Consider the following 25883-nt stretch of genomic DNA (forward strand, 5'->3'; position numbering starts at 1 on the left):
CTGTTAGTTTGGGGACAGACCCACCAAAACGTGGCTCTGCTGCTCCTGGCCTAGAGGGGAATGTCCACACCACGCTGCACCACACGGACTCGCTGCAGGGACCTGTAACACCCCCTGCAGCTCACCTGTAAGCGCTCACAGCCCCTCCTGGCTCTGCTCCTGCCCTCACGCAGCCTCGTGCGGGGTCACAGAGGCACCCAGGAGGAGCCCAGCCCTTCCCCAGAGCTTCCCCCCTGCCCTGCCCTGCGCAGCAGCGTTCCTCACACACCTCCAGCAGCTGCTCACCTGTTGACTTCGGACACGTTGTTGAACCTCGCGGCCTCCAGCAGGGCGTCTTCTGCAAACAGACACAGAGAAAGGAGTCAGGAGCCGGGCACGGCTGTGGAACGACCCAGAAAGGGTGCAGGGCACGGCCCCAACCAGCACAGGTAGCAAGGATCCGTTTCTGAGGGTAGGTTAGGAGCAAGCTGCCTGCTTGCTGCCTTCCTGGGCCCACAGGGCAGCCCCAGCACAGCGAGCTCCTCCTGTGGGTGAGGAAGGACACCTCCCGGCTGCACGGGGAAGGGCAGCCTCTACCCAACACGACTAAACCCCAAAAAAAGTTCTGCCAGCCTCTGCCTGACCTCCGAGGGGCTCCTCCCAGTTCCTCCCAGCTCCAGGTGCTCCCTGCCCTCTCCACCCAGCGTTTTGGGCCTCTCCAACCCACCCGTGCCCAGTTTTCTGCCTCTAACCCCTCTCCTCGGGCAGCCATGGCTCTGTCACAGCCCCTCTCAGGGCGCTAACGAGCAGCCACAATTAGGCAGGAGCCTAATCAGGATTCCAGCCTGCCCTAGCAGCCACCTTCCAGCACCCCAGCGCTTCCTCTGCTGCTCCAGGACGAGGCAGCAGCACTCAGCGTGCTTCTGGCTGCCAGGAGCGCGAGGCACAAACTGCTAATTAGACAAGATTTCCCGTAATGACAGCACAACCTCCACGCAGACAGCCCAGCGCAGCAGGCTGAGCGTCACTCATGGGGAAACCGACCTCTGACGTGCCCGAAACCACGGAGCCAGGAGCCCTGTCTGCAGCCACGGCCCGTCCTGCCCCAGCTCGGCTGCTGAGCAGTGGCTCGTGACGAAAGCTCCTCCTCGTTTTGCAGAGCTTGAGGAGCTCCTCACCCCAGAACTGAGGTTTGTCTGGGCTGTGTGTGCCTGGCAGAGCATTAACAGGGGCTAGGCTCCAGCAGCACCTCGTGCAGAGGCACTAACGAGGCCACCCAGAGTCCTCCCAGCCCCAAAACGCTGCATCAGCACCAGGCAGGGGACTCAAACCCACTGCTGTGGCACAAACCCACACTTACACATCGACCTAAAAGCACTCAGCTCGCCCCAAAACCCCCCTGGGACCACCCTGATGCCTCAGCTGGGAGGGACACGTCAGCCTTTTGAGGCCCAAGCCCAACGCTGGGGCTGTGGCCACCCACCAAGCGCTTCCTTCCCACGGGGGGGGGACACAAGAACTGCTCAGCTCCTCTGTGCCTGAAACGTCCCCTGCTGAGGGCACAGAAGCAGGGAGAGCTGCTCCTGGGCACACGCAGACGTGGCTCAGCCCCTCTCCTGCCAGCTTCCCTCACCCACAGCCACGGGGCCGGGTCCTCTCCCTGCCCAGAGCTGTTGGGGACGAAGCAAATCAAGCATCCTGCAGCAGGGTGGGTGCACAGCCCTGTGTGAGGTGACAGCGCTGGGACAGCTCCCTGCAGTGCTCCAAAATGTGGGACACAACCCCAGGGAGCAGCCAAGGAGCTGTGCCCACCCTGAGGCTCATTCCCAACACCTGAGGGACCCCCACAGCCCAGCACCCCCTCGGGACCGGCACCCAGCACCCCCCTCACCCCTCAGAGCTCCCCCATTCCCCCCTGAGACCCCCCCAATCCCCCCCCTAGCCCTGTGGGGACACCAATAATCACCCTTAGTCGCTCGGTCCCTCACGTAGCAGGCAGCCAGCGCGGCGACGAGCAGGCCCGCAGGCGGCACAGCCCCACAGGAGCCCCTCCGCCGCCCACCGGGGGCTCCGAGGCCGGTGTGGGGGGGACACCCCTCAACCACCGGGCCCACCGCAGCCAGCAGGGCCGAGGGGGGTCCCCCCGGGCCCTGCCGCCCCCCGCAGGCCGCCCCCCGCCAGGGCAAGGCCGCGCTCCCCCTCACAGCGGGCTCGCGGCGGCCCCTGGCGGCCGAGCCCGGGACCAACGGCGCTGCCGCCGGCCCGGGCGTCGCTGTCGGAGCTCCGGAGGCTCCCCGAGGGGTCGGAGGCCACGGCTGAGCACGGAGGAGCCTCGCCAGCCCCGGCGGCGGCGGGCGGGCCGCCCTGGAGCCCAGCATCGCGCCCGCCTGCCCCGCCGCCGCCGCCTCAGCCGGCACGCAAAATGGCGGCCGCCCGCTGAGGGGGGAGAAAGGCGCGGGAGCGGCGTCGGGAGCAGGGCGACGCGCGAGGGATGATGGGAGGTGGAGTCCGCGCCCCGCGCTGCGCAGTGCGGTGGGGGCGGCCGCTGGACTACAGCTCCCAGGGAGCACCGCGGAGCCGGCGGGTGTCAGGGGCATGATGGGAAGCGGAGCCGGGCAGAGCGGGGCCGCGGGTTCGAGACCGGCCCCGGAGGGGGGGGGGGAGGCGGGGGTGCGCGGGCGGGGGCTGTGCTCGTGCCCGTGTGAGCGTGCACGCGCATGGGCAGTCGTGGGCAGGCGCGGGCACGTGGAGGGGGCACGCGTGTGACGGGTGGGGGCAGGGGAGCTCCGGCATGTGTGGACGTGGACATGCGGTGTACATGGGGCACGTGGGGACATGTATGGGACATGTATGTACATGTGGAGACATGTATGTACATATATGGGACACATGTGTACATGTGGGGACATGTATGTGCATATATGGGGCACGTATGTACATGTGGGGATGTGTATGTGCATATAGGGGCACGTGTGTACATGTATGGGACAGGTATGAGACATGTATGTACATATGGGGGCATGTATGTACATGTGGGGTCATGCATGTACATATATGGGACACGTGTGTACATGTATAGGACATGTATGGGACATGTATGTACATGTATGGGACATGTATGTATATGTGGGGACATGTATGTGCATGTGGGGACACGTGTGTACATGTATGGGGCATGTATGGAACATGTGTGTACATGTGGGGACATGTGTGTACATGTGGGGTCATGTATGTACATATATGGCACATGTGTGGACATGTATGGACATGTGTGTACATATACAGGGCACATATGTACATGTATGGCCATATATGGACATGTGGGGACACGTGTGTACATGTATGGGACATGTATGGTACACATATGTACATGTGGAGATATGTATGTATATATGGGACACGTGTACATATGGGGACATGTATGTGCATGTAGGGGCACGTGTGTACATGTACGGGACATGTATGGGACATGTATGTACATATGGGGACAAGTATGTACATATATGGGGCACATGTGTACATGTGGGGACACGTGTGTACATGTATGGGACATGTATGTACATGTGGAGACATGTGTGTACCTGTAGGGACACTTATGTACATATAGGGACACAAATATACATACATGGACACACGTATGTGCATGGACACATATGTACATATAGGGACACATGTACATGGACACAGATGTATGTACATACATGGGACACATATGTACATGTATGGAACATGTGTGTACATGTAGGGACACGAACATACATACATGGACATATATGTACATGCATGGACATATATGTACATATAGGGATACACATGTTCACATAGGGACACAAATGTACATGTATGGACACAGACATACATGGACACGTACATATAGGGACACGTATGTACACATATGGACACAAACCTACATGCATGGTTGCATACATATAGGGACACATATGTACATATGTACATACATGGATACAAACAATGCATATATGGACAGAAACATGTACATATAGGGACACAAATGTACACGTATGAACACAAACATACACGTGTAGACACACAGCTACATACATGGGCACAAACATACACACATATGGACGCGGACATACACATATGGACATGAACATACACATGTGGACACATGCATGCATATATGGACATATACATACATATATGGACACAAACACACATGTACACAAACATACATACACATATAGACACAAACATACATATATATGGACACACACCTACATACATGGACATACACATACATGTATGGACACAAACACGCATGTACACATCCACACACACACGGACACATACAGGGACACATCCATACACACATGGACACACGTATGTACATACATGCACTCACAGACATATCTGCACACATAGGGGTGTGCACACACACGTGCACAGAGCTGCACGCACAGCCACACACGTGGGCATGCACATGCACTCGTGTCCACGCGTGTGCACACGTGCAGGAACTCTGCACCCTGGGTGTGCTTGCACCCCGCGTGTGCACACGTGTGTGAGTGCATGTGTGCACGTACATGCCTGCGAGCATGAGCACACGTGTGTGCAAGCACATGCGTGCCCGCGAGTGCGCACAACAGGGCACGGCAGCGGGTAATTAAAAAAAAAAAAAGCAGTGCAAAAACGGGGGATTTTAGGGCAGAGATGGAGGAAAAAAAGGGGTTTTGGGGTTTGGACCGCCAGACCCCGGGCTGCTTTTTTTTTCCAGCGGCGTGTTTGGTGCTAAAACAGCACAAGGAAGCGTTTTCGCTCCCCCAGGCCCATCAATATTTCGGGAGCTGAGGCTCTGCCCCTGCTTCCAGCCGCGGGAGGGGGCCGCGAGCCCCCCGGGAGCTGCCCCGCGGGGCCTCCCGCCGCCCCCCGGCACCCCCCGGGAGTTAAGGTTGGGGCTGAGCGAGGTGAAAAGGGAGGAGATAAGAAAAAAATCGGGGTTGATTACAAGACCTGGGGTTTATTGCGGGTGCTGTTCTGCAACGCCTTCGCCAGCGGCTCCGGGGGCACAGGGAAGGGTTGTGCCGAGCCGTGCTGAGCTGTGCCAAGCTGTGCCAAACTGTGCCATGCTGTGCCAAGCCGTGCCAAGCTGTGCCAAGCTGTGTAATGCTGTCCTGAGCCGTGCCAAGCTGTGCTGAGCTGTGCCAAGCTGTGCCAAACTGTGCCAAGCCATGCCAAACCATGCCAAGCTGTGCTGAGCTGTGCCAAGCCATGCCAAGCCGTGCCAAGCTGTGCCAAACTGTGCCATGCTGTGCCAAACTGTGCCATGCTGTGCTGAGCCATGTCAAGCCATAACAAACGGTGCCAAACTGTGCCATGCTGTGCCAAGCTGTGCCGAGCCGTGCCAAGCCGTGCCAAGCCGTGCCAAGCTGTGCCAAGCTGTGCCATGCTGTGCCAAACTGTGCAATGCTGTGCTGAGCTGTGCCAAGCCATGCCAAGCCATGCCAAGCTGTGCCAAACTGTGCCATGCTGTGCTGAGCTGTGCCAAGCTGTGCCAAGCCATGCCAAGCTGTGTCAAGGTGAGCTGTGCCAAACCGTGCCGAGCTGTGTCATGCTGTGCCAAACTGTGCCATGCTGTGACAAACTGTGCCGAGCTGTGCCAAGCTGTGCCAAACTATGCCAAGCTGTGCCAAGCCGTGCCAAGCTGTGCTGAGCTGTGCCATGCTGTGTCAAGCCATGCCATGCTGTGCCAAGCCGTGCCAAGCTGTGCCATGCTGTGTCATGCTGTGCTGAGCTGTGCCAAACCGTGCCGAGCCGTGCCAAGCCATGCCAAACTATGCCAAGCTGTGGCAAGCCATGCCAAGCTGTCCCAAGCCGTGCCAAGCTGTGCCAAGCTGTGCCAAACTGTGCCATGCTGTGTCATGCTGTGCCAAGCCATGCCGAGCCGTGCCAAGCTGTGCCAAGCCGTGCCAAGCTGTGTCAAGGTGAGCTGTGCCAAACCGTGCCAAGCTGTGTCATGCTGTGCCAAACTGTGCCGAGCTGTGCCAAATTGTGCCAAGCTGTGCCAAACCGTGCCGAGCCACGCCAAGCCATGCCAAATTATGCCAAGCTGTGGCAAACTGTGCCAAGCTGTGCCAAGCCATGCCAAGCCGTGCCAAACTGTGCCGAGCCGTGCCATGGCGAGCTGTGCCAAGCCCCAGCCCCAGCTCCATGACACGGGGCACGGGGTCAGTTTCGGACGGGCCCTGGCTCCCCTTGTTCTCCTTTTGGAGACCTTTTCCCTGCCCAGCTCCACCAGTGCCACTTCGCAGCTCCAGTTCCTCTCCTAGCCGCGTGTTCACATGTATGAGCTCCCCCTCCCCGCAATTAACACCAGAATTTGTTTATTTTTCACCCCGGACACCTCAGGACGGGGCAGTGGGGACACCTCAGCCGTGCCCGCAGCGTCCCAGCCCCGAGCACGGAGCCCATTTCACCTGGCTGGGTGCCGAGCGGGTCCGTGCGATATTTGCACACACCAGAGGGCTCCCAGCAGCTGCCTCCCCACGCCCGCAGCCCTCGGCTGAGCGTGACGGCGTGGGACACGGTTTGCACGGCTAATTGAGCTCAGCGCTCTGCTAATTAGAGCCTGCCAGGGGCTGGATGCTGCGTGGAGGGGGCAGAGCTGGGGCTCAGCGCGCACGAACCGCTCGGTGCCAGAGCTGGGGGCGCAGGACCAGTGGGAAACCCGGCCTGGGTGTTACTGGGAACGCAGGGATTTGCCCCAAAAAAGCGCCGAGGGGGGTACAGCAAGGCAAAAGGGCTCAGCTCCAGCAGGAAAGGCGATGGGATGTGCGTGCATTTGGGGGGGGGGACCCATAAATGTCCCCAGAGCGGGGCTCAGGGGCACCCGGCACCCCCGCAGCTCCCTGCTGAGCCGCTCGTGGGGGCAGCCAGGATCTGGGATTCCTGCACCCAGCCCCGAATTTCAGCCGTTTTGGGCACTGAACAGAGGGAGCTGACGGTGATGGGGTGTGCAGAGGGGGTCCCCAGCCCTGCCTGCCCCCCCTAAACCCCCCAACCCCACATCTCCGGCGCCGTGCCCCAGCTGGGTGCGCACGGGCAGGATTGCTGGGCCCACAGATGCCGTCTGCCCAATTTTTGGCCGCAGCCCTTGCCCACCGTGAGAGGTGAGGCCGGGCTCCCCGTGGGGGCAGAGCTTTCCCTGCACCTTCCTCAGCCCCCCGGGGAGGGCAGGGCCGGGAGAGGCGCTCCCCGCGCTGCAGGCTGCTGGCACGGCCCCAGCCGCCTGGGGACAGGGCGGAAAAAAATAAAAAAATAAAAATAAAAATAAAAATAAAACAGGTTTGGGAAGCAGGGCAGACACAGCCTGTCTGGAAGGGCTGGGGCAGCAGGGACGAGGGCATGTGGGTGTGGGGCAGCTGCTCCCTGCCCCATATCCATCCCTGCCCCATATCCATCCCTGCCCCACATCCATCCCTGCCCCACGTCCCTGCCTTTCCGTGCCCTCTGCGTTGGCGCGAGCAAAGCGGGGGCTGCAGCAGGATGGGGACCCCCAGCCTCATCCCCGAGCCCCACAGCCAGCGGGGGATCCCCACGGGGCTCTGTATGATGCCAGAAAGCTCCTCGGCTTCTTTTTCCTGTCCCAAAAAAGCAGCACTGAGCCCCCGCATCACCCAGGGCGTCGTGTGGGTCAGAAACCTCTGCGCCCAGGCCACCGTGCGCCGGGGGACGTCCCCACGGACCCTTTGCTGGGCTTTTTGTCCCCGTTTCCCCACGCACGGGCTTTTTCCTCCAGGAACAGCACCCCGGGAAGGGGCTGCACCCGTTGTCCCCCCCCGGGTGCTGCCGGAGCATCATCTCCCCACGGCGCTGCGGCGAGCGGCCCCGTTCCGCCCCCACCTCCCCGGTTATTTAGGGCAGCGGGAGCTGGGAAGAGGCTTCCTCTCTGCTGCTAAGCAGGGAGAGAGAAATCCTGAGTCTGCAGCATTTCCCCAGCCGCCCCGGGAAGCCCCGGCCTTTCCAAAAATCCTCCTGGCAGCCCTGGAGCTGCCGGTGGTGGCAGCCTGCCCTCCTGGCGAGGTGCTGCGGCGCCGCAACGCTGCCGCAGGGCTGGGGGCACCCAGCCCCCCATGTCCCTGTGCTCCCTGTTCCCCCCCCCGGTGCCCACCCGGTGCTCCTGGTGCCGGCCCCCTGCAACCTCCCCCAGTGCTCCCAGTGCCAGCCCCAGTGCTCCTGGTGTGACCCCCGCTTCTCCTGGTGCCCCCCCCTGCTGATGCCCCCACCAGTGCCCCCACCCCGGTGCCCCCTTCCCGGTGCTCCCAGTGCCACCACCAGTGCCCCCCACCCCATCCCCAAATTCCACCATCCCCAGTACTCCCCCCAGTGCTCCCAGTACCCCCGCCCGGTGTCCCCCCGGTGCTCCCGGTGCCCCCCCAGTGCCCCTGGTACTCCCTCCCCCAGCGCTCCAGGTGCCCCCCCTCCCAATACCTGCCCCCCCCCAGTGCTCCCAGTGCCACCACCAGTACCCCCCACCCCCTCCCCCAATTCCACCATCCCCAGTACCCCCCCAGCGCTCCCGGTACCCCCCCAGGTACCCCCCAGGTGCTCCCGGTACCCCCCCGATACCCCCCCGATACCCCTCCCCGGTACTCCCGTTGCCCTCCCCCTCCCTCCCCCTTCCCCCCCCGGTACTCCCGGTGCCCCCCCCATCCCGGTGCCCCCCACCCCTCGCCCCCCCGTGCCCCCGGTGCCGCCCCTCCGCGCGCCCCGCCCCGGCCCATGGCGCACCGCGCACCGGGCGGCGCCGCGCCCCGGGGATGCCGCCGCCGCCGTAGGGGCCGCCGCGAGCCCCCGGCACCGGCACCGGCGACCCCCGACCCCCCCCCTAAGGCCGGTGCGGGGCCATGTCGGGCCGCGACAGCGTGCAGATCCCCGACGATCGCGATTTCCGCGCGTTCCGGGCGGAGTGCGAGTGCGAGCGCGGCTGGAGCCTGAGCTACAGCAAGGCGGGGGTGGCCGTCTGGGTGCAGCTGCTGGAGCCCGAGCGCTCCCTGCACAAGATCAAGGTGAGCCCGAGGGGCTGGGGGGGGGCACCCCCGGGTAGCTGGCACCCCCCCCCGGGCACCCCCGGGCACCCCTTGGCACCGGGTACCCCGCGCTCCGTTGGGCATCCCCATGGCACCGTGCACCCCATGGCACCGGGGACCCCCGTGGCGCAGGGGACCCCCGTGGCGCAGGGTCCCCAGGGGTGATTGGGGACCCCAAGGGTGATTGGGGACCCCAAGGGTGCGCAGTGGCAGTGGGGACAAGCGAGGGCTCAGTGGGGAGTGGAGACCCCCGGGTGACCCAGCGCTGCGGGGGAGTGGAGGGGACTTGGGGTACGTGGGGACTCTGGGGGTAAGGGAGGTCCCCGTGGCACCGGGGGGGTCCCCTGGTGGAGTGGGGACTGGGGGGGTGAGTGGGGACCTGGTGACAAGTAGGGACCCTGGGGTGATGCAGCACCTTGGGGGGAGTGGGGATCCTGGGGCAAGTGGGGATTTGGGGTGAGCTCAGCACCCTGGGGTGAACCCAGCACCCTGGGGGGAACCCAGCACCCTGGGGCAAGTGGGGGACCCTGGGGAAAGTGGGGACCCTGGGGGGAGCCCTCACGCAGGGACTTGGGGTCCTGGGGGAAAGCAAGGACACAGGGGTGACCAGCACCTTAGGGTGCACATGGAGGGGACCCTCGGGTGGTGCAGTGCCCGTGGGGGGAGCAGGGACCCCAAGGGGGGAGTGGGGACCCCGGGACAAGTGGGACAAGTGGCACCCTGGGGTGGGCAGGGACGGGTAGGGTTCCCTGGGGACAAGGGGGCCCGTGGGGACTCACCCAGGGACAATCGGGGACAGCAGGGCTGTGGGGCTGTGCCCCCCCACCCCAAGAACTCCCCCAAGTCTCACTGTGTGTGTGGGGGGGGGCTGTGGGAAGGGGACCACCGTGTCCCCAGCCTGCTGTGTCCCCATCCGGGCTGGCCAGGAGCTGCTGGGGGCGCAGGGGGCTGTGGGGCGAGATGCCAGGAGAGCAGCTTTTTGGGGAGGGGGGGGGCACAGTGTGGGCACAGCAGGTGCCAGGCGCTGGGAAATCCAAGGGAAAACTTCCCCCGGTGCTTTAGGGGGGGGGGGCGGCGCTGGCTGCTGGTGGGGACCCCCCTGGGGACGGCGTGGGAGCGGAGGTGGCGGTGGCGTCGCGGCCTGCTGGCAGCACAAACAGGCAGCGCCGGGGGGGCCCTGGCCCCGGGGGGGGGGTTTTGCAGGCGGCTGTGTCTGTGCTGTTTGCTCCCCGGGGGCTGCGGCGCCCTGGGGACACGCAGGAGTTTGGAGGGGTCCCGGTTGTGGGGTCCCCGTTGGCACCAGGCTGAGCGCAAAGTCCCAGTCCCCCCCCCCCCACGCTGTGGATCCAGCTGCCTGGTCTACAAATGTCACCGTGTGTCCCCCCCCCAGACCCTGCTGGCGTTGCTGCCCCCCCCCAAATGTCCTTGGGTTTGGTGTGGGATGGGAAAAGGGGGAGTCTGGTGCGGGCCGAGGGATTTTGGGGAAGGACAGGGCCGTGGTGCCGGGGGGGGCTGGGTGCTTAGGTGCTGCTCCTGACTGCCCCCCCCTGCCTGCCCTGCCCCCCCGGGTGACAATCCCCAGGTGCCACGTCTGCCCGTGCCGATGAGCTCAGCCGGGAAGCCTCACGGGACACGCACCAGGATGTCCTGGCCGGGGCTGACGCCACGCTCCCATGGGTGCTCGGCACCCGGAACCTCGCCCGCGCCGCCACGGGGAGCCCTGAGCAGCACCCTGGGGGCTGGGGGAGCGGGGCCAAGGTCCCTATTTGCCCTTTGGGGGGGGTCACCACCTCTGCCCCACACCTGCGCCTCTCCCACGTTCCCTCCCCAAACCTTCGGGTCCTCTCCGCGGGGCCCCCTGCGCCCCCCTGCAGCGTCCTGCCCCCAGCACCCTGCTGCACGGATCCTGCTGGGAAAACCCCGGCTGCTTCTCCCGCAGGACGGGCAGAAGCCATGCCCGGTGGCACCAGGGCTGCCAATTTGGGGGTGCCACCGGGCACCCACCCCCCCGGGGACCCCGCTGCCGTCCCCTCCGTGCCCGGTGGCCGCTGACGTGGCACCGGGAGGAGCAGGGGCGCGCTCCTCAGCTTCCCAAAGCCTTCCCGGGGCTGGTATTGTTTGCTCCCTCTCCTGCTCTGTAATTAAATGAAACCCGAACGTCTCGCCCCGCTTTGAAGAGGCCCCCCCCGGGGCTCCCCCCCCTCTCCCTCAGAGGTGCTGGGCTCGCCCAACCTGCTTGCTGGAGGCTGGAGGCGCAGCGAGCCGGTGCCGCGCGGTGCCGAGCCTTGGGGCCGGCTGGAAATTTGGCCTGGGGGGGGGTCACAGAGACCCCAAAACGGTGTGGGACATTCTGGCTGTCCCCGTGAGGCCGGGCTGCTGCTCGTTATTTATTTATTCCCGCGGATCCGGCTCGGGTCACCTTGAGACGGGGAGATCTCCGTTGTCATCGGTGACCCCGTGGGTGCAGCGCAAAGCTGGGGCTGGGGGGGGGTCCGGGCAGGAGCAGCCCCCGCCTGTGAGGCTTTGGGTGGGCTGTGTGAGCACCTGGGGCAGGGGAGGGTGGTTGGGAATGGCCCTGGGGGGGTTTCTTCATCCCAAAGTGGTGGGGACCTGCTGGCCTCGGCCCCTTGTTTGGGTTTCTGCAGGATGAGGGCTGCAGGTGCCATCAGTGGGTTTAGGGGACCTCTGGTGCCCCCCCCAGCGAGGGGCTCGCCTCGAGCTCTGCCTTGTTCTGGGATCACGGCTAATTCGGGTCGGGAATTTGGGGGCCTGCCCACCCAGCTGACCCCAGGTCGGGGTGCTCCGGGCTGCATCCAGCTGAGTCCTGAGTCTGGAGAGACCCCACAGCCCCTCCGCGTCCCTCCCCCCCCACTCTGTGACCTCCCCAGCAGTAAAAGTTTTGGGTTTTCCCCCTCCATCCAGCCGGGACTCCCCCCTTCAGCCCCCATCCCAATGCCAGGCACCTCAGGGAAGGCTCCGGCCCCATCATCTCCACGTGCTCCCATGGGGTGGCCGCGCACAGCAGCGAGGTTCCCCCCTCCTCCCCTCCACCCCCATCCACACCTTTTAGTGCCGGGGAGCCCCAAATTGGCCCCAGCACCCTGGGGGCAGCCCCTGGTGGGGTGGGGGACCCCCCTGGGGACCTGCTGGCTCCATTCCTACCCCACAGGCTGGGGCACGTTTGGGTGTCCCTGCCTCCAGCCCCACAGCCGGATCGTGCCTGCTTCGTCCCCCAGACCCAGCAGCTTTTTCTCCTGGTGCACCCCAAAATTCAGGGTCCCCCCAGGAAGGACACGAACCGGGTGCTTTGCGGCCACCCTGCCGTGCAGGGGCTGCCCCAGAGAGCCCCTTTTTGGGGCTGCCCCCCCCAAATTTTGGGGTCTGGGAGCGCAGCGGGGCAGCACCCGGCACAGGCGGCCGCTTGAATGCCTTGCGCCCGCCTCCCTCCTGGCCCTGCTTCCTCCTCCTCCTCCTCCTCCTCCTCCTCCTGCTGGCCACGCACACCCAGAGTCAATATTGACCCAGGGCTGGGGCGCACGGCGCCGGGTGGCACCGTGCCCTTCCCGAGGGGGGGGCCCCGGTGTTGCCCCGCGTCCCGGTGGCCCCGGTGAGTCACGGCAGCCGGTGGCACCGCGTGCCACACGGGTGTCACGGTGGCAGCACGGGCAGGCCCTGAGTCACCACGGGCTGCTGCCACCCGAGGAGCAAAAAGCAGCAGGAGCGGTGCCGTGGGGGGCCTGGCAGGGGGCACGGCACCCGAGGAAGCCCCCCCTGCTCGTTGCGCCCCATGCACGCGCTGCTCCTCGCCGGGGGGACCTCGGTTTGTGCGCCCCAGGGTGCTGGGGCAGCCCCACGGTTCACCCTGAGCCCTCCTTCCTCCTCCTCTTCCTCCTCTTCCTCGCGTGGTTGGTGCTGTTGAGGGGACAGGCTGAAGGGCACGGGGTGCTGGTGACCCCTCTGGGTGCTCGGTGCTCACCGTGGCTGCCCCACAATAAGTGCCACCGATGTGGTTGGACCTCCCCGGGTGCTTCTTGGCCACCCGTGGGTGCTCCTGGGTCCGTGTCCCTCGGCACCGTGGGTGCTGGGTGCCTGGGGTGCCCCCGTGCTGCAGCCCCCCAGCCCTGCCGCGGCTCTCAGTGCGCCCCGGGACGTGTTGGGAAGCACCCCAAGAACCTCACCTCAGCCTCACCCAGCTCCTGCCCCGGCACCCAAGGGTGCACCCCCCTGCACCCCGCAGCCTCCCCCTGCTTGGGGGCACCGCTGTGACCGCCCCCGGGGGGGTCCCGTGGCGGCCCCGCTGCGCCGATGGCAGCTTTGCCTTTCTCCTCCTCCTCCTCCTCCTCTTGCCGAGGATTTGGCTGCCATGGTTACTGGAGCTGCTCCCAACCCCGCGGTGGGCACGGGGCCGGCGAGGCTGCGGCTGCCCCCAGCTGCCCCCCGTGCCCCCAGGATGGAGGCGAGGAGGGAAGAAACCCCCCAAGGTGGGAAGGGCCCCCCGGTACCCTCAGCACCGCGGGCATCCCGGTGCAGAGCTCTGCACCACGGTGGCTCTGGGGGGGGGGGGGGTGCAAACTGGGCCAAACTGGGCCAAACTGGGCCGAGCTGTGTGTGGAGAGCTCTGTTGTCCTCCCGCCCCGCTGGTGGGCTTTTCCCTCGGGTGATTTGTGCATTTTCCTGCCTGGCAGCAGAGGGGTTTTGTGAGCACCCAAACGCAGCTCGTGGCGCGTCACGCAGAGCCAGGAGGGGGGGTGCGGGGGGGGAGCGCTGCGTGCCGCCTCCTCTGGCCGGGTTTTGCTGCTTTATGGGGCCGTCAGCTGCTGGGGCTGCTGCTAGCGGGGTCCGGGGGGGCTTCCCCTCAGCCCCCTGCCCTCGGGGAGCGAGCAGCAGCCGGGGATGCGTGCGGCGATGTGGCTGCGGGCACCGGAGCTTGGCGCTGGGGATGCGCAGGGAGCTCTGAGGAGCTGGGGGGCTCCCCAACCCCACAGCGGGGGGCTTTGCTAGCGGGGCTGCTGCCCCTTTGCACCCTCCCGGGGGTGCTGGGTGCCTGTGGACCCCCTTCCCGGGGTGGTTTCTCAGCCGCCCGCCCCTGCAGTGCAGGATGGAGTGCAAGGACGTGGCGGCGGAGACGCTGTACGACGTGCTGCACGACATCGAGTACCGCAAGAAGTGGGACACCAACGTCATCGAGACCTTCGACATCGGCCGCCTGACCGTCAACGCCGACGTGGGCTACTACGCCTGTGAGGAGGGGGCCACGGGGCCGGCAGGGGGGGCGGTGGGGTGCCAGCAGCACCCTGGGGCTCGGTGGGGACCCGGGTGCGCTCGTGGTGCTGGGGGCGTCACGGTGAGGAGCCCGGTTTGGGAGGGATTTGGCACCTGCAGAGGTGGGGAGGGGGCTGGGATGAATGCCTGGGGGGGTGGTGGGGGTCTCACCCCCGGCCCCCCGCCGCTGCTGTCCCCAGGGAAGTGCCCCAAGCCCCTGAAGAACCGGGACGTCGTCACGCTGCGCTCCTGGCTGCCCATGGGCACCGACTACATCATCATGAACTACTCCGTCAAGCACCCCGTGAGCGCCTGCTGTGGGTGGGGGGTGGCCGGGGGGGGGTGTGCTATGGGGCTGGGTGGGCTCTGGGGTCGCTCAGAGCCTGGGAAGAGGCTTGGGGTGGGCTTGGAGAGGGACCCCGGGAGGGGGAGGTGGTGGAGCGCATCGCCTGGCACCCCGCGGTGCCGCGGCTCCCCCGGCGTCCCCATTGGGGTGGGGGTTTTGGGGTGGGATCCCGTGGGTGCCAGCGTGTTCTGGGGGAGCCGTTGTGGGTGCCCTGCCCCTGATCCTCCTCGTGTCCCCCCCCCCCCCCCGCAGAAATACCCACCCCGTAAGGACATGGTGCGAGCGGTGTCCATCCAGACGGGCTACCTGGTGGAGGGGAAGGGGGCCAAGAGCTGCACCATCACCTACCTGGCACAGGTGGACCCCAAAGGTGAGGGGGGGGCCCCAATAATCCCACCCCGAGGGGCTCAGCCTGGACGGGTGGGTGCGGGCAGGGCGGATTCGGGGAGCGGCGTTGGAGAAAGTGGGCAGTGGGGGGGCTGGAGTCATCATACTGGTCCCAGTTGGGGCACTGGGGTGACACCACTCGGGATGTTTTGGGATTGTTCCCCTGAAACATCCCTGGCTGTGCCCAAGGAGCTGAAATCTTAAATTTGGCAGCACCAGGAGGGGAAAAGACCAAGGGGGGGAACCCGGGGGGCACCCCTCTGGGGTCCCCTGGGTGCAACTGGAGCAAACTGGGCGCACCAACCCCCTTCTCCCTGCACCCTCCCCGCTCACCCTCTCCCCTCACCCCTTTGCCTGGGGGTCCCGGAGCCCCCCGACCCCCGAGGGGTGCAGGGGGTGCCGGCCTCATCCCGGGGACCACTCTCATCTCCGTTCCACAGGCTCCTTGCCGAAATGGGTGGTGAACAAATCCTCGCAGTTCCTGGCCCCCAAGGTGAGTCGGGTATCGGGGGGGGGTCTCGCGCTTCGAGGGGTCCCTCGCTTGTTCCCCGCGCCCCCTCCAACCCGCCGCTGCGCCCACGGCAGGCGATGAAGAAGATGTACAAGGCGTGCCTCAAGTACCCGGACTGGAAGCAGCGGCACAACCCCGGCCTCAAGCCCTGGCTGTTCCCGGAGCAGAGCACGCTGCCCGCCCTGGCGCTCTCCGAGCTCTCCATCCAGCACGCCGCCTCGCTGGAGAACATCGACGAGAGCTCCCTCTCCGAGACCAAAGACGACCGCGGCGAGGCCAGCGACGAGGACAGCGTTAACTGAGGACCCCCCCGAGCCCCCCCCGGGGGTTATTTTTTGTGTGGCCCCCCCCCTCCCCGTCCCCGCCGCAGCTCTCGCACCCGCGTGCGCGCACGCACCCACGCTTCTGCCTCCGGGTCCGCTGCCGTGCCGGGCACCCCCAGCTCCTTGGAGAGGGGGGGGTCAGGAGGGGTTGGGGGGCGTTTTGTGCCCCCCCCCGCTTCTCCCCAGGCTGGGGGTGGCAGCTGGCCCCCCCCCGGATGCTGCTGTACCCATCGGTGGCGAACCCAAAGTGCCCTTCAGCCCTCGGTGGGGGGGGGACAGGGGAGGAGGGGACCCCCCCCGTGCCACCACCCCGCTCCTTGCAGGGCTCCATCCCCTCTGTTCTGCTTGGGGGGGGGTCCTGTGCTTTAGGGGGGGCTCCTGGCGTGTCCAGGGGGGGCTGGGGGGCTCCTGGCATGTCCAAGCAAAAAGAGGGGAGCTTGGGGGGGTCCCCAGCACCCCCATAGGGGGGGTCCCTGGGGGTTTCTGCCCCCCCCCCCAAGCTCTTTTCTCGGGGAGGGGGGGCCCCGGGCTCGGTGTGTGACCCCTAGCGGGTGCCCCCGCGGGGGGGGCAGGTTTTGTACCTTGTACTGGCGCGGGTTCTTTAGGAATAAAACAAACAATTCGGGCGCGGGGGGGTCGCCTCTCCATCCTGCCCCCCCCCCCCCTCCCCTTCCCCATGGGACCCTCCCCATCCCCGTGTGCCCCCCCCCCAACATGTGGTGGGCTCGGGCAGGGACCACCCGGGCCCCCCCAACAGCCCCAGGGCCCCCCCGGGGGCTGCGTTTGGGTTTTTATTTTTGGGGGGGGGCGTTTGGGGTTCGGGGACTCCGAGCACCATAAAACGGGGAGAGGATGGGGGGGGGATAAAAGGGTGGGGGGCGCCTCGGGGTCGCTCGGGGGGGGCTGATAAGGGTTGAGCAGCTCCGGGGGGGGGTGGGTTTCACGGTGGGGGGGGGGCTGTGCGCTGGGGGGAGGCGTGGGAAGGGCTCGGCCGCCTCCTCCCCCTCCTCCTCCTCCTCCTCTTCCTCCTCTTCCTCCTCCTCCCCCCCCCCCCGAGCCCCCGGGAGCGCACGCAGCGGCACGGCCAGGTCAGTGCGCCCCCCCCCGGACCCCCCCGGACCTCCCCAAAATTGCCCCCCCCCCCCAGCCCCAGGAGAGCTGGGGGGGACCCCAAGGGAGGGGGGGGGGGGTCCGCAGGGCACCGTGCGCTCCCCCCCCCCCTCCACGTCCCGGTCACTTCCTGGCCAAGTTTGGGCGGGGGGGGGCGGCCCCCGGGGCCAGCTCCGGCCCCCCCCCGGGCTGCGGCGTTTTGGGGGATTTTGGGGTGTTTTGAGGGGTTTTTGGGGAGGTTGGGGGGGCGCCGAGACCATCCCGGTGCTGGCTTTGGGGTGGTGGTGGGGGGGGCGCGCGTAAAGACGGCCCCGTCCCCTCCTGCTCCCGGCTGCGAAATTGCCCCAAAACAGCAAAAAAAAGAAAAAAAAAATATGAAAAGAAAGCAAAAAGTGAAATCTGCCGCAAAAAGATTTGGGGTGAGCGCTCCTGGCTCGGCCGAGGTGGGGGGGGGAGGTTTGTGGGGGGGGGGGGATGCTGAGGGTTTGGGAACCCCCAGACCCCGCACTGGGGGCTTGGGGGGCGCCACGGGGGTCCCAGGTGCGGCCCCCACCGCTGCCCCCCCCGGCCTCCCCCACGCTCATTAATAATAGGACCTAATTAAAAGGGGAGTGGGCGCCGTTCCCCCCCCCCGTGTGGGGCAAGAGCGGAGCAAAACCGGAGCCGAGGGCAAATTGGGGGTGGCACGGGGGGGGGGGTGAACCCCTCGGGGGTGTTTTTGGGGTCTTTTGCCTCTTGGTGCTCCCAGGGATTGTTTTTTTGGGGGGGGGGTGAGCGGGGCTGGGTGCTTGGGGGGCGCATCCGGCACGCGGGGGGGTGCTGAGGGCAGGGGGAGGCAGGGAACGGAGCCGCTTTTTGGGGAGGGGGTGGCACCCCCTGGCTTGGACCCCCCGAGGGGGGCACCCACCCTGGCGTGGAGCAGCCAGGAGGGGCCGTGGGGGGGGCCGGCGGCGAGCGTGTCCCCGTCCCCGTGTCCCCATGTCCCCATGTCCCCGCGGGATGAAAGGGGCATTGTCTGCCCAAGCTGGAGGGTGGCCACGGGGAGGGCACCACGGCTGCTGCTTGAGGGCGAGGGGCTGCGGGACCCCCCCCCTCAACCCCCCCCAGGGCAGGATCCGGCCCCCCAGGAGCGAGGAGGGTCCCGGTGCCAAACTGGAGACCCCGGTGCGGGCGTCCCCGCGCCACCGCGCTTCATTTTTTTTTTCCCCTTGGGAAGAGAACTGGGTGGGCAGGGAAAAAAAAAAAATAAAAAAACACCAAACCCAAGCACGACAGCCCGGCCCATTTTATTTTTTAATTGTTTTTTTAATTTTTTATTTTTTTTTTTGGGAAAGTCCCTGCGGTTTTCCCCTCGGCTCCCGTTTCCATGAGGCAGCCAGGGAACGCGCCCGGGCCTGGCGGAGCTGCTGCGCCTCGGCGGCACCCGCGGTGAAACCTCGACTTGCTGCCAGGACACCGAGGTATCGGGGTGATCGGGGTGCCCCCCCGGGGTATCGGGGTGCCCCCCACCCTGCTCGGCTCCCTGCGCCCCTATTTGGGGTGCTGGGCGCTGCCCCCACCCCGTGCGCCCCGAGCTTTGACCCTGCTCGTCCTGCGCTGCTCCTGCTCCTTCTGCTCCTGCTCCTTCTGCTCCTGCTCCTTCTGCTCCTGCTGCTGCCTCTGCTCCTCGTGCCGTGCCGAGCTGGGGGTCGGGTGAGCTCCTGGGGGGGGGCGCAGGTTTGGGATGGGACAGGTTTTTGGGGCAGGTTTTGGATGGCTGCATCCGTGCTCCGAAGGTGCGCAGCGCGGTGACCGCGGGGCCGTGCGCCCGGCTGGAGGCTTCCCAGCGTATCCCAGTTCACCCCCAGTACCTCCCAGCTCACCCCCCAGCACATCCCAGAGCCCGAATCGGGCAGGGATTTGCTTTTTGCCCCCTCCCAGGGCCAGTGGGGGGATGCTCGGGGGGTGTGTGGCTGGGGGATGTCCCCCTCCTCGGTGCCACGGGGGGGGGGTTTGGGGTCGCCGCAGGGCTGCGGTGCCACCTCGGGACCCTTTGTGCCAGGCTGCCCAGAGCTGTTATGGGATCAGAGGGCACCGGGGGGGGTCGTTTATGACAGGGGAGGGTTTCGGGATCCCTCCCTGCCCCGTCGATGTCTCCGCCAACCCCCCAAAGAGGCAGAAATTGGACCCCCCCCCGCCCCGGGCACCGCAGGGGGAAGCGAGAGCGGCCGGTGCCGGGCTCTGGTGGTGGCTCTCGGCTCATCCTCATGGGCAAGGGGGTCCCCAAAAGGGGAGGTGTCCATCGGGGCCCCCAGGTGATTAAAGCCACGCTCAGTGAGAGCCCCAAAACCCCGGGGCAGCGGGAGAAATCCTATAGGGGGTGTCCAGGGTGCGACCCATCGCCTGGGTGCAGGAGGTGCTGGGCTCTGGAGCTGGGGGGGGGGGGCTCTGGGGTGGCGAGGTTGGGACCCCAGGGGGGTGTCCCCGGCGATGCTGAGCTGTGGGGTCTGCTGCTATGCCCTGCTGCATAGAAATACCCTAAAAACCTCTAAAAACCTCTAAAAAATACCTCGGGGCACGTTTGGAAGCGCCGCCGTGCCACCCCGCGGTGCCCGCGCCCTGCGTCCCCTCCCCGTGAGCACAACGGGGGGGTGGTGGTGGTGATGCTGCCCCCCTGGGGGTGCTCGGGGGGTGGCCCTCGGACACCCCAAAGCTGCAGCAGAGGCGGCGCCGTGCACAGGGGGGGTTTGTAAAGCTGGTGTGTGTGGTTTTGGGGCGGAAAGGGGGTGTCCCCGGTGCCAGCCGGCGCTCGGTGCCTGGCATGGGGCAGGGGGCGTTTTGGGGACAGGGGTGACTCAGGGGTGGGCGTCTCGGGGACAGGGGTGGCTCAGGGATAGGGGTGGCTCGGGGATAGGGGTGGCTCGGGGACAGGGGTGCCTTGGGGACAGTTTTTTTTTGGCACCGGGGTGCGGTGCTGCTGCACCCCACGGGGCTGGCCCTCTCCAGGCACACGGTTTGGCACAGGGGCCCCGGACTGCACAGAGGAGGAGGGAGGAGGAAGAGGAGGAGAAAGAGGAGGAGGAGGAAGGCAGCCAGGGGTCCCGGTGCAGCTGCCTGGGTCAGCTTTCACTTCCCACTCGTGGGGAGCCGAAGCCGGGTCCCAGCGGGTTTCGTTCAGCAGCGGTGGTGCTGAGTGCGTGGGGTGGACGAGGCCCTGCAGGGGCCCCCCAAAAAAGCAGGAGCACCCCACGGGGCCACCAAGGGCAGGTCGGGGCCCTTTGGGACCATCAGGAGGACAGGGAGCAGGCAGTGGGGCATCCCAAGGGATGCATCCCATGCCCCAAACCCGGCACCATCTGCGGGGTCCTGGTGGCAAGGGCTCGTCCTGATCCTTGGGTGCCGTGGATGCGGGTGGCACCCGGTGCCACGCCGTGTCCCATCCCCAAGAAGGGATTTGGGGTAGGTGCAGCCCCCTCGTGGCATCGCAGGGACCCGGCGGGACGGGGCCCGGTTTCCTGACCTATTTTTGCAGGAGGCAGAAAGTGTGTCAGGCACCGCGGGGGGACGGCGCCTGCCTGCACGGTAACGGGGCTGGAAGGGGCCCTGGGAGCCAGCTGGGGCCACGCTGTCCCCATCCCCGTCCCCATCCCCGGGGAGGGGAGGCCGGGAGCCGGGGGTCAGCCTCATCTGCCTTGCAGCGAGGTGCAAAGAGCACGCTGCCCCCCATTCCCCATTTGGAACGTGAAAAATGAAGCAGAGCAGGGTTTCTGCCCTCGTTTCAGCCCAGAAAATTTCCCTCAGGGACTGCTTTGGTGGCGAATGCAAGAGGGAGACCCCAAATGCTGCCCCACCTGCCTTATATACCCGCTCCCCGCAGCATCTCCTGCGGGTTAAACGCCTCCTGGGGCCGAGGGACACATCCCTTGGACGTGGCTGGCTCTGGATCCGTCCCGTTGGTGCAAGGCAGGAGGAAGGAGAGCTCTGGGGCCGCGGGGGAGGCGGGGGCCGCGCGTTTCCCCGTTCGTGCTGCAGCCCAGGGCACGCTTCGCCTTCCCAGGTTTTACTTCCAGCTGTGGGATGAGGGCCCCACGGCACCGGCACTGCGAGGGGGAACTGGGCAGGGAGTCCCTCAGGGTGCCCCGTGCCCTCCTCATCACCTTCCTCACGCCTCCCGGGTGCTGCTGGCGGGGCCTGGAGCCCCCGAGCTGCCCGTGCCGTGGGATGGGGAGCGGGGCGCACCGCGGCACGACCATGGCTCGGCTCCCCTGCCGAGCTGCCACCCTCATGTCCGTGCACACCCCTGGCTGTCTGTGCACACCCCTGGCTGTCTGTGCACACCCCGATTGTCTTTGCACACCCCTGGCTGCCTGTGCACACCCGCAGCGCCACGCACACCCCGATTATCCACGCGCACCCACACCGCCGCGCGCACCCCCGTCATCCACGCACACCCCGATCCTCCTTGCACACCCTCACCCCTGGGCACACCCCGAGTGCCTGTGCACGCCCCTGGTTGTCCACACACCCCCCTGGTTGCCTGTGCACACCCGCCGTGCCGTGCACACCCGGATTATCCGGGCACACCCGCGGTGCCATGCGCACCCCGATCGTCCCTGCGCATCCCAATTGCGCACCCCATTGAGGGTGTCCCAGTTCTGGGTGTCCGTGCACACCCTCACCACCGTGCACACCCCGATTATCTGTGCACGCCTGCCGTGCCGTGCACACCCTGATTATCTGTGCACACCCGCCGTGCCGTGCACACCCTGGTTGTCCGTGCATGCCCGCCGCGCCGTGCCCAGCCACCTCCAGGCGGTTCCCACCACGCACGGTTTTGGCAGCCCCGGAGGGAGGAGAGGTGTGGAGGAGCTGAAAGGCAGCTCCAGCAGCCTGCCGCGAGGAGCACTTTGAGATTGCGATCGCTGGCAGCAGCAGGGGCTCTGAGGAACCTCTTCCACCCCCGGCTTTTGCTGACTTTGCAAGACAGAACTTGATAGCAGGAGGCTGCCCAGGGCCTGGCGTGTTTGAATGTTATTTGCATGCTGTGTTTACTGGCTTGCCCGCCGCCGTGAAAGCTTGAAAATGAAACAGATTCACCTTCTCAAAGCGAAACCCTTGCTGCTGCCGAACTAATTTGACTCGGCAGCGGTGAAACGCTGGAGTCGTTCCCATGGGAGATTCTGGGGCCGCGGTGCATCTGGGAGCCGGGGCTCGCTGCGATCCCAGGGCCCTGCTTCTGCTTTTTTGGATGTTTTCAGCTCGCCCGGGATTTGTGGTGGCAGGTTTCGGTGTGAGGATGCTGGAGCTTCCCACTCCTGGCCGGGAGCGGCTCGGCCTCGCCGCCTGAAGCCTCGCTCCCAGCCGCCCACCCGGGTGCTGCGGGGACCTTGGGGACCTCGGGGACCTCAGGCTGGGCACAGCCCAGGTCCTGCTGAGGATTCTTGCTCCGTTTTAGGCAGGAAGAGGTAAAAATGACCTCGGTGTGGTGGCCGGGTTGCCCGATGTGGCACGGGTAAAGGCGCGGGGCACCCTGCGGCACCCAATTCCCACCGGTCCTTCCCCACCACCCATCCACATGTCCCCGGTGCCCACTGGGACCCCCGTGGCGTGCAGGGTGGGGGCTTGCTGCAGTCTGGATGCGAGCCCCGAGCTGACCAGGCCCCCCCAGGCCTGCTCCTCCTGGTGAGAGGCTGAAATCGTCCTGCGTTGGCCACTGCTTCCGTGGGGCTTCGCGCCTCCGCCCTCTCCGCCGCCGGGGTGGGGTCCCGGTGGGGGGGACGTGGCAGCCTTGCCCTGGCTGGGCTCTGCTTGTCCCTCCATCCCCGAAATGTCCCCTCCTTGGTGCCTGGGTCCTCGCTGCCAGCCCTGGGCTCACCGGGTGCCTCTGATGCCCCCGGCCCCCTGATTTCCTCCGCGCGGGTCCCGCGGCGGCTGCGGTCGGAGGCGCTTGGCTGTCCTGCCGAGATAGCAGGGGCCACGCTCACCCCGTGGGGCCTCTTGCAGCGGTTATTGCAACACGTTCCCATGCACGCGGGGCTTTCAACGGGCGCCTCGTTTTTTTTCTGCAAGTTCCTGATCTCCGAGGAGGCATTTGAGGAAGTCCCCAAGCCCTGCGCAGAGCCCGGAGCCGCGGCGCCGAGCCGGGCATGGGCTGCGGGCTGGCAGCGCTCTCCCCACCCACGGCACGGAGCTGAGCCCAGGTACATGCTCCTCGCCCGCTTTCATCCCACCTCCGGAGCCCCAGGGCTCGGGAAGGGGAACCTGGGTGTGCCGGCGGGGTCTGTCTGTCTGTCTGTCTGTCCGTCCGCCCCGCCTGTCGGGCTGCAGATGCTGAAAGAGGAATGGGGACCGGTGCGCCCAGCGCTTCACGCCCAAGGGCTCCGGGTCCTGCTCCCATACCAGCCCATGCCAAGGCTCTGTGTGCCCCCCCCGGGTGACCCCAGCACGGCACGGGGGGGCTTGGGGCGCTGCAGTTGGGGTGCTGGGTTTCTGGGGGTGCGTGCCGGGGATCCCACACGGTGCCGTGCCCGGCGCAGAGCCCACGGCCACTTTGGGTCCAGGGGGGGTCTCTGCTGCTGGGCTGGGGGGCACGCAGCGGGGAGGGCACCTCGGTGCTCCTGCTTCGCTCAGTCTGCTCTGGAAATGGAGCTGCTTTTGGGGTAAATCGGGCCGGAGGTGGGTAAGGGGGGCCTGCTGAGCCACTGGGGCTGTGGCTGGGGGCGCGGGGGTGTTGGCACGCTGAATAAATCCTTCTAGCTCATGGGGTGGAGGTGATGGGGTTTGCTCATGCTGGCAGCTCCCCCAGCTCCCCAGGCTGTGCGTGGGGCCGTTGTGGGGTTTGGGGATCCCCCCCCTTTGGCACCGTGTCCCCCCCTTGCTGCATCACCGTGAAACACCGGGCGGCACGCCCCGAGGGGACGGGGGGCACGAGCTGCCTTTGTGGGGGATTTTGGGGGGCTCTCCCGAGGACCCTGGGAGCAGGGTGCCCCCCAGGAGCTGGGACAGGGGGTGCTGGCGCATAGGACGGGGTGGACGGGGTCCCTGGTGGACCCCAGGACTGCACCCAAATATCTCCCTTAATTTGGGTGCGAGCAGGCCAGGTCCGGGAGGATATGGGGTGGGTGGGGAGCACACGGACGAGCAGCCAGCCCCCCTGCTTTGCAGCAGAGGGGTCGCTGAGCACCTCGCTCTGGATTAATCGCATACGGTGACCATGCAGTGTCCCCTGCAGCGCGTTCTGCGTCCCCAGCATGGGGAAACTGAGGCACGGCAGGGGGATGAAGCTGTTGGTGGGGCCGGTGGGGTCCGTTCCCAGCTCTTTTGGGGCCCAGGCTCCATCCTCCGGGCTCAGGGGCCGTGCCTGCAGCCCCAGGCACGAGGCTCCCCAGCTGCTAAATCCCTTACAAAACCCCAGAGGCGCTGCCTAATCGCGGGAGGAATGCGGCCGGGAAGCACGGGGGGGGTTTGGGATTTGGGTACCGGGATCTGGGGGGGCTCCCTCCTCACCCAGCCCTGGAGGTCGGAGCTGCTCCGTGCATCTCTTGGGGCCGTGCCACCAGAAACCGTGTCCCCAAAAAGGGGACGGGGGGGGGTGTGGGGAGCGAGCTGGGTGCCACCGCTCAGGTTGCAGCGCGGTGTCGTTTCCAGCGGCTCTCCTCTTTCTGGAATTTCCTCGTCTCCCTGCGGGTGGAGGTTAAATGATTCATGGCCCGGGGAGGAGAGCCGGGCCAGGGGCTGATGAATGATTTACGGGGCCGACACGCGCCGGGGGCGAAGTGCTAAAGAGCGAAGGCGCCTCCAGCCCGCGGGGCAGGGCCTGCGGGTGGCCTCGGTGGTGCCACCTCGGTGCGCCAGCCCCGCTGCAACGCCCCCCGTTTTTTGGGGCACCCCCAGCACCGCCTCGCCCCCAGCTCCTGGTGCTCCTGGTGCCTCTTTCCCATCCCTGTGCGGGGTGATGTTCTCCCTTTGGGGATTGCGCGCTGCTTGGAAATACCAAACCGTGGCCCTGGTGGCTCTCTGCCCCTCCGTGCGCTCCCCAAACCCCCCCCTTTTTGTGGTGTTGCCCCCCCCCAGGTGCTCTAGCAGGGTTTGGGGGTCTCGTCCCGAGGTGGGGGAGCCCCCAGGGCTTTGTTTTTCTCTCCAAATGCTCCCTGAACCCGGGACCCTCCCCGTGCCCCCGCTGTGCCGCGGGGCTCAGAGCTTTGTGCTTGGCGCTGCGCTCGTGCGGCCCCATGGAACACAGCGAGGACCAGAAAATGGGCTTTCAGGGCTTTTTATTTTATTTTTATTTTTTTGCTGCAAAAAAATGTGGCAGAGGGGGGACGGGACGGCGGCAGGGCTGCGTTTCCTTCTGCTTTTCCCCCTGCAGGGGCAGGGAGCAGCCGGGGGCCGAGCCCGCGTGCGCAGAGGCAGCGCCGGACGTCCTGTGACAGCAGTGTCACCGCACGGCGTCACTATTTTTAATGCCAGGTGGCTTTTTTTTTTCTTTTTTTTTTCTTTTTTTTTTTTTTTTTTTAGCGCCAGGGGAGTGTGAGAGGGAAAGTGCCCGGCTGCGTGCGCATCCCCGCGGGGCTGCCGGGGTTTGTGCCTCTGGGGGGGGGGTTTATTGCTGGCTGTGCACCCTAAAAACATCCTAGGGGATTAAGGGGGGGTCTGCCCCGGCCCCACAGCTCGCTCTGCACCCCATAAAACCCCATAAATGTGCCTCTTCATGAGCTCTTCACAGCACCACGCCGGGCAGGAGCAGCAGCAGCTGCCGGAACCACGGGGGGTGGAGGGACATGAGTCAGAAAAAATGTGACTCCGAGGGCCAGATTTCGCGATCGGCGTATTTTTAGCAGCAGGAAATCCTCTGGCTCTCACTGAGCAGGGCAAAAAGAGCTCCCGGAGAGCCCGAAATAAAGCGTGTGCCGGGGTCAGGCCGGCGGGGGGAATCG

The 25883-nt window shown here is 66.1% G+C and overlaps 3 protein-coding genes across 8 annotated transcripts in view; 2 read left to right on the forward strand and 1 right to left on the reverse strand.

The window, feature by feature from the left end:
- Positions 1-2410, reverse strand: part of CLPB (ClpB family mitochondrial disaggregase) — a 65177-nt gene extending 62767 nt beyond the window's left edge. Inside the window, exons 1-2 of one of the 3 annotated variants that reach the window (XM_084494153.1) lie at positions 1946-2410; positions 286-337 (exon numbers count right to left, since the gene is read on the reverse strand). In XM_084494153.1, the coding sequence (XP_084350279.1) occupies positions 286-337; positions 1946-2357 (464 nt within the window). In that variant the 5' untranslated portion in view covers positions 2358-2410. The remainder of the gene's footprint in view (positions 1-285; positions 338-1945) is intronic. The other 2 variants (XM_084494151.1, XM_084494152.1) reach the window with 2 other exon arrangements.
- A 6335-nt stretch (positions 2411-8745) lies between these two features.
- On the forward strand, positions 8746-16484 carry STARD10 (StAR related lipid transfer domain containing 10). Its single transcript, XM_084519117.1, has 6 exons — positions 8746-9008; positions 14122-14269; positions 14492-14595; positions 14890-15007; positions 15465-15517; positions 15610-16484. The coding sequence occupies exons 1-6, from the start codon at positions 8847-8849 to the stop codon at positions 15835-15837; spliced, it is 813 nt and encodes a 270-aa protein (XP_084375243.1). The 5' UTR covers positions 8746-8846; the 3' UTR covers positions 15838-16484.
- Positions 16485-17144: 660 nt separating this feature from the next.
- Positions 17145-25883, forward strand: part of ARAP1 (ArfGAP with RhoGAP domain, ankyrin repeat and PH domain 1) — a 37447-nt gene continuing 28708 nt past the window's right edge. The window contains exons 1-2 of one of the 4 annotated variants that reach the window (XM_084494179.1): positions 17145-17387; positions 18303-18428. The gene's annotated coding sequence lies outside the window, so the exon portion shown is untranslated. Of the gene's footprint in view, positions 17388-18302; positions 18429-23025; positions 23148-25883 lie in introns of those variants that run through there. The other 3 variants (XM_084494175.1, XM_084494178.1, XM_084494177.1) reach the window with 3 other exon arrangements.

Source organism: Aythya ferina, assembly GCF_964211825.1.
Source record: "Aythya ferina genome assembly, chromosome: 1".
NCBI classification, from domain to species: domain Eukaryota; kingdom Metazoa; phylum Chordata; class Aves; order Anseriformes; family Anatidae; genus Aythya; species Aythya ferina.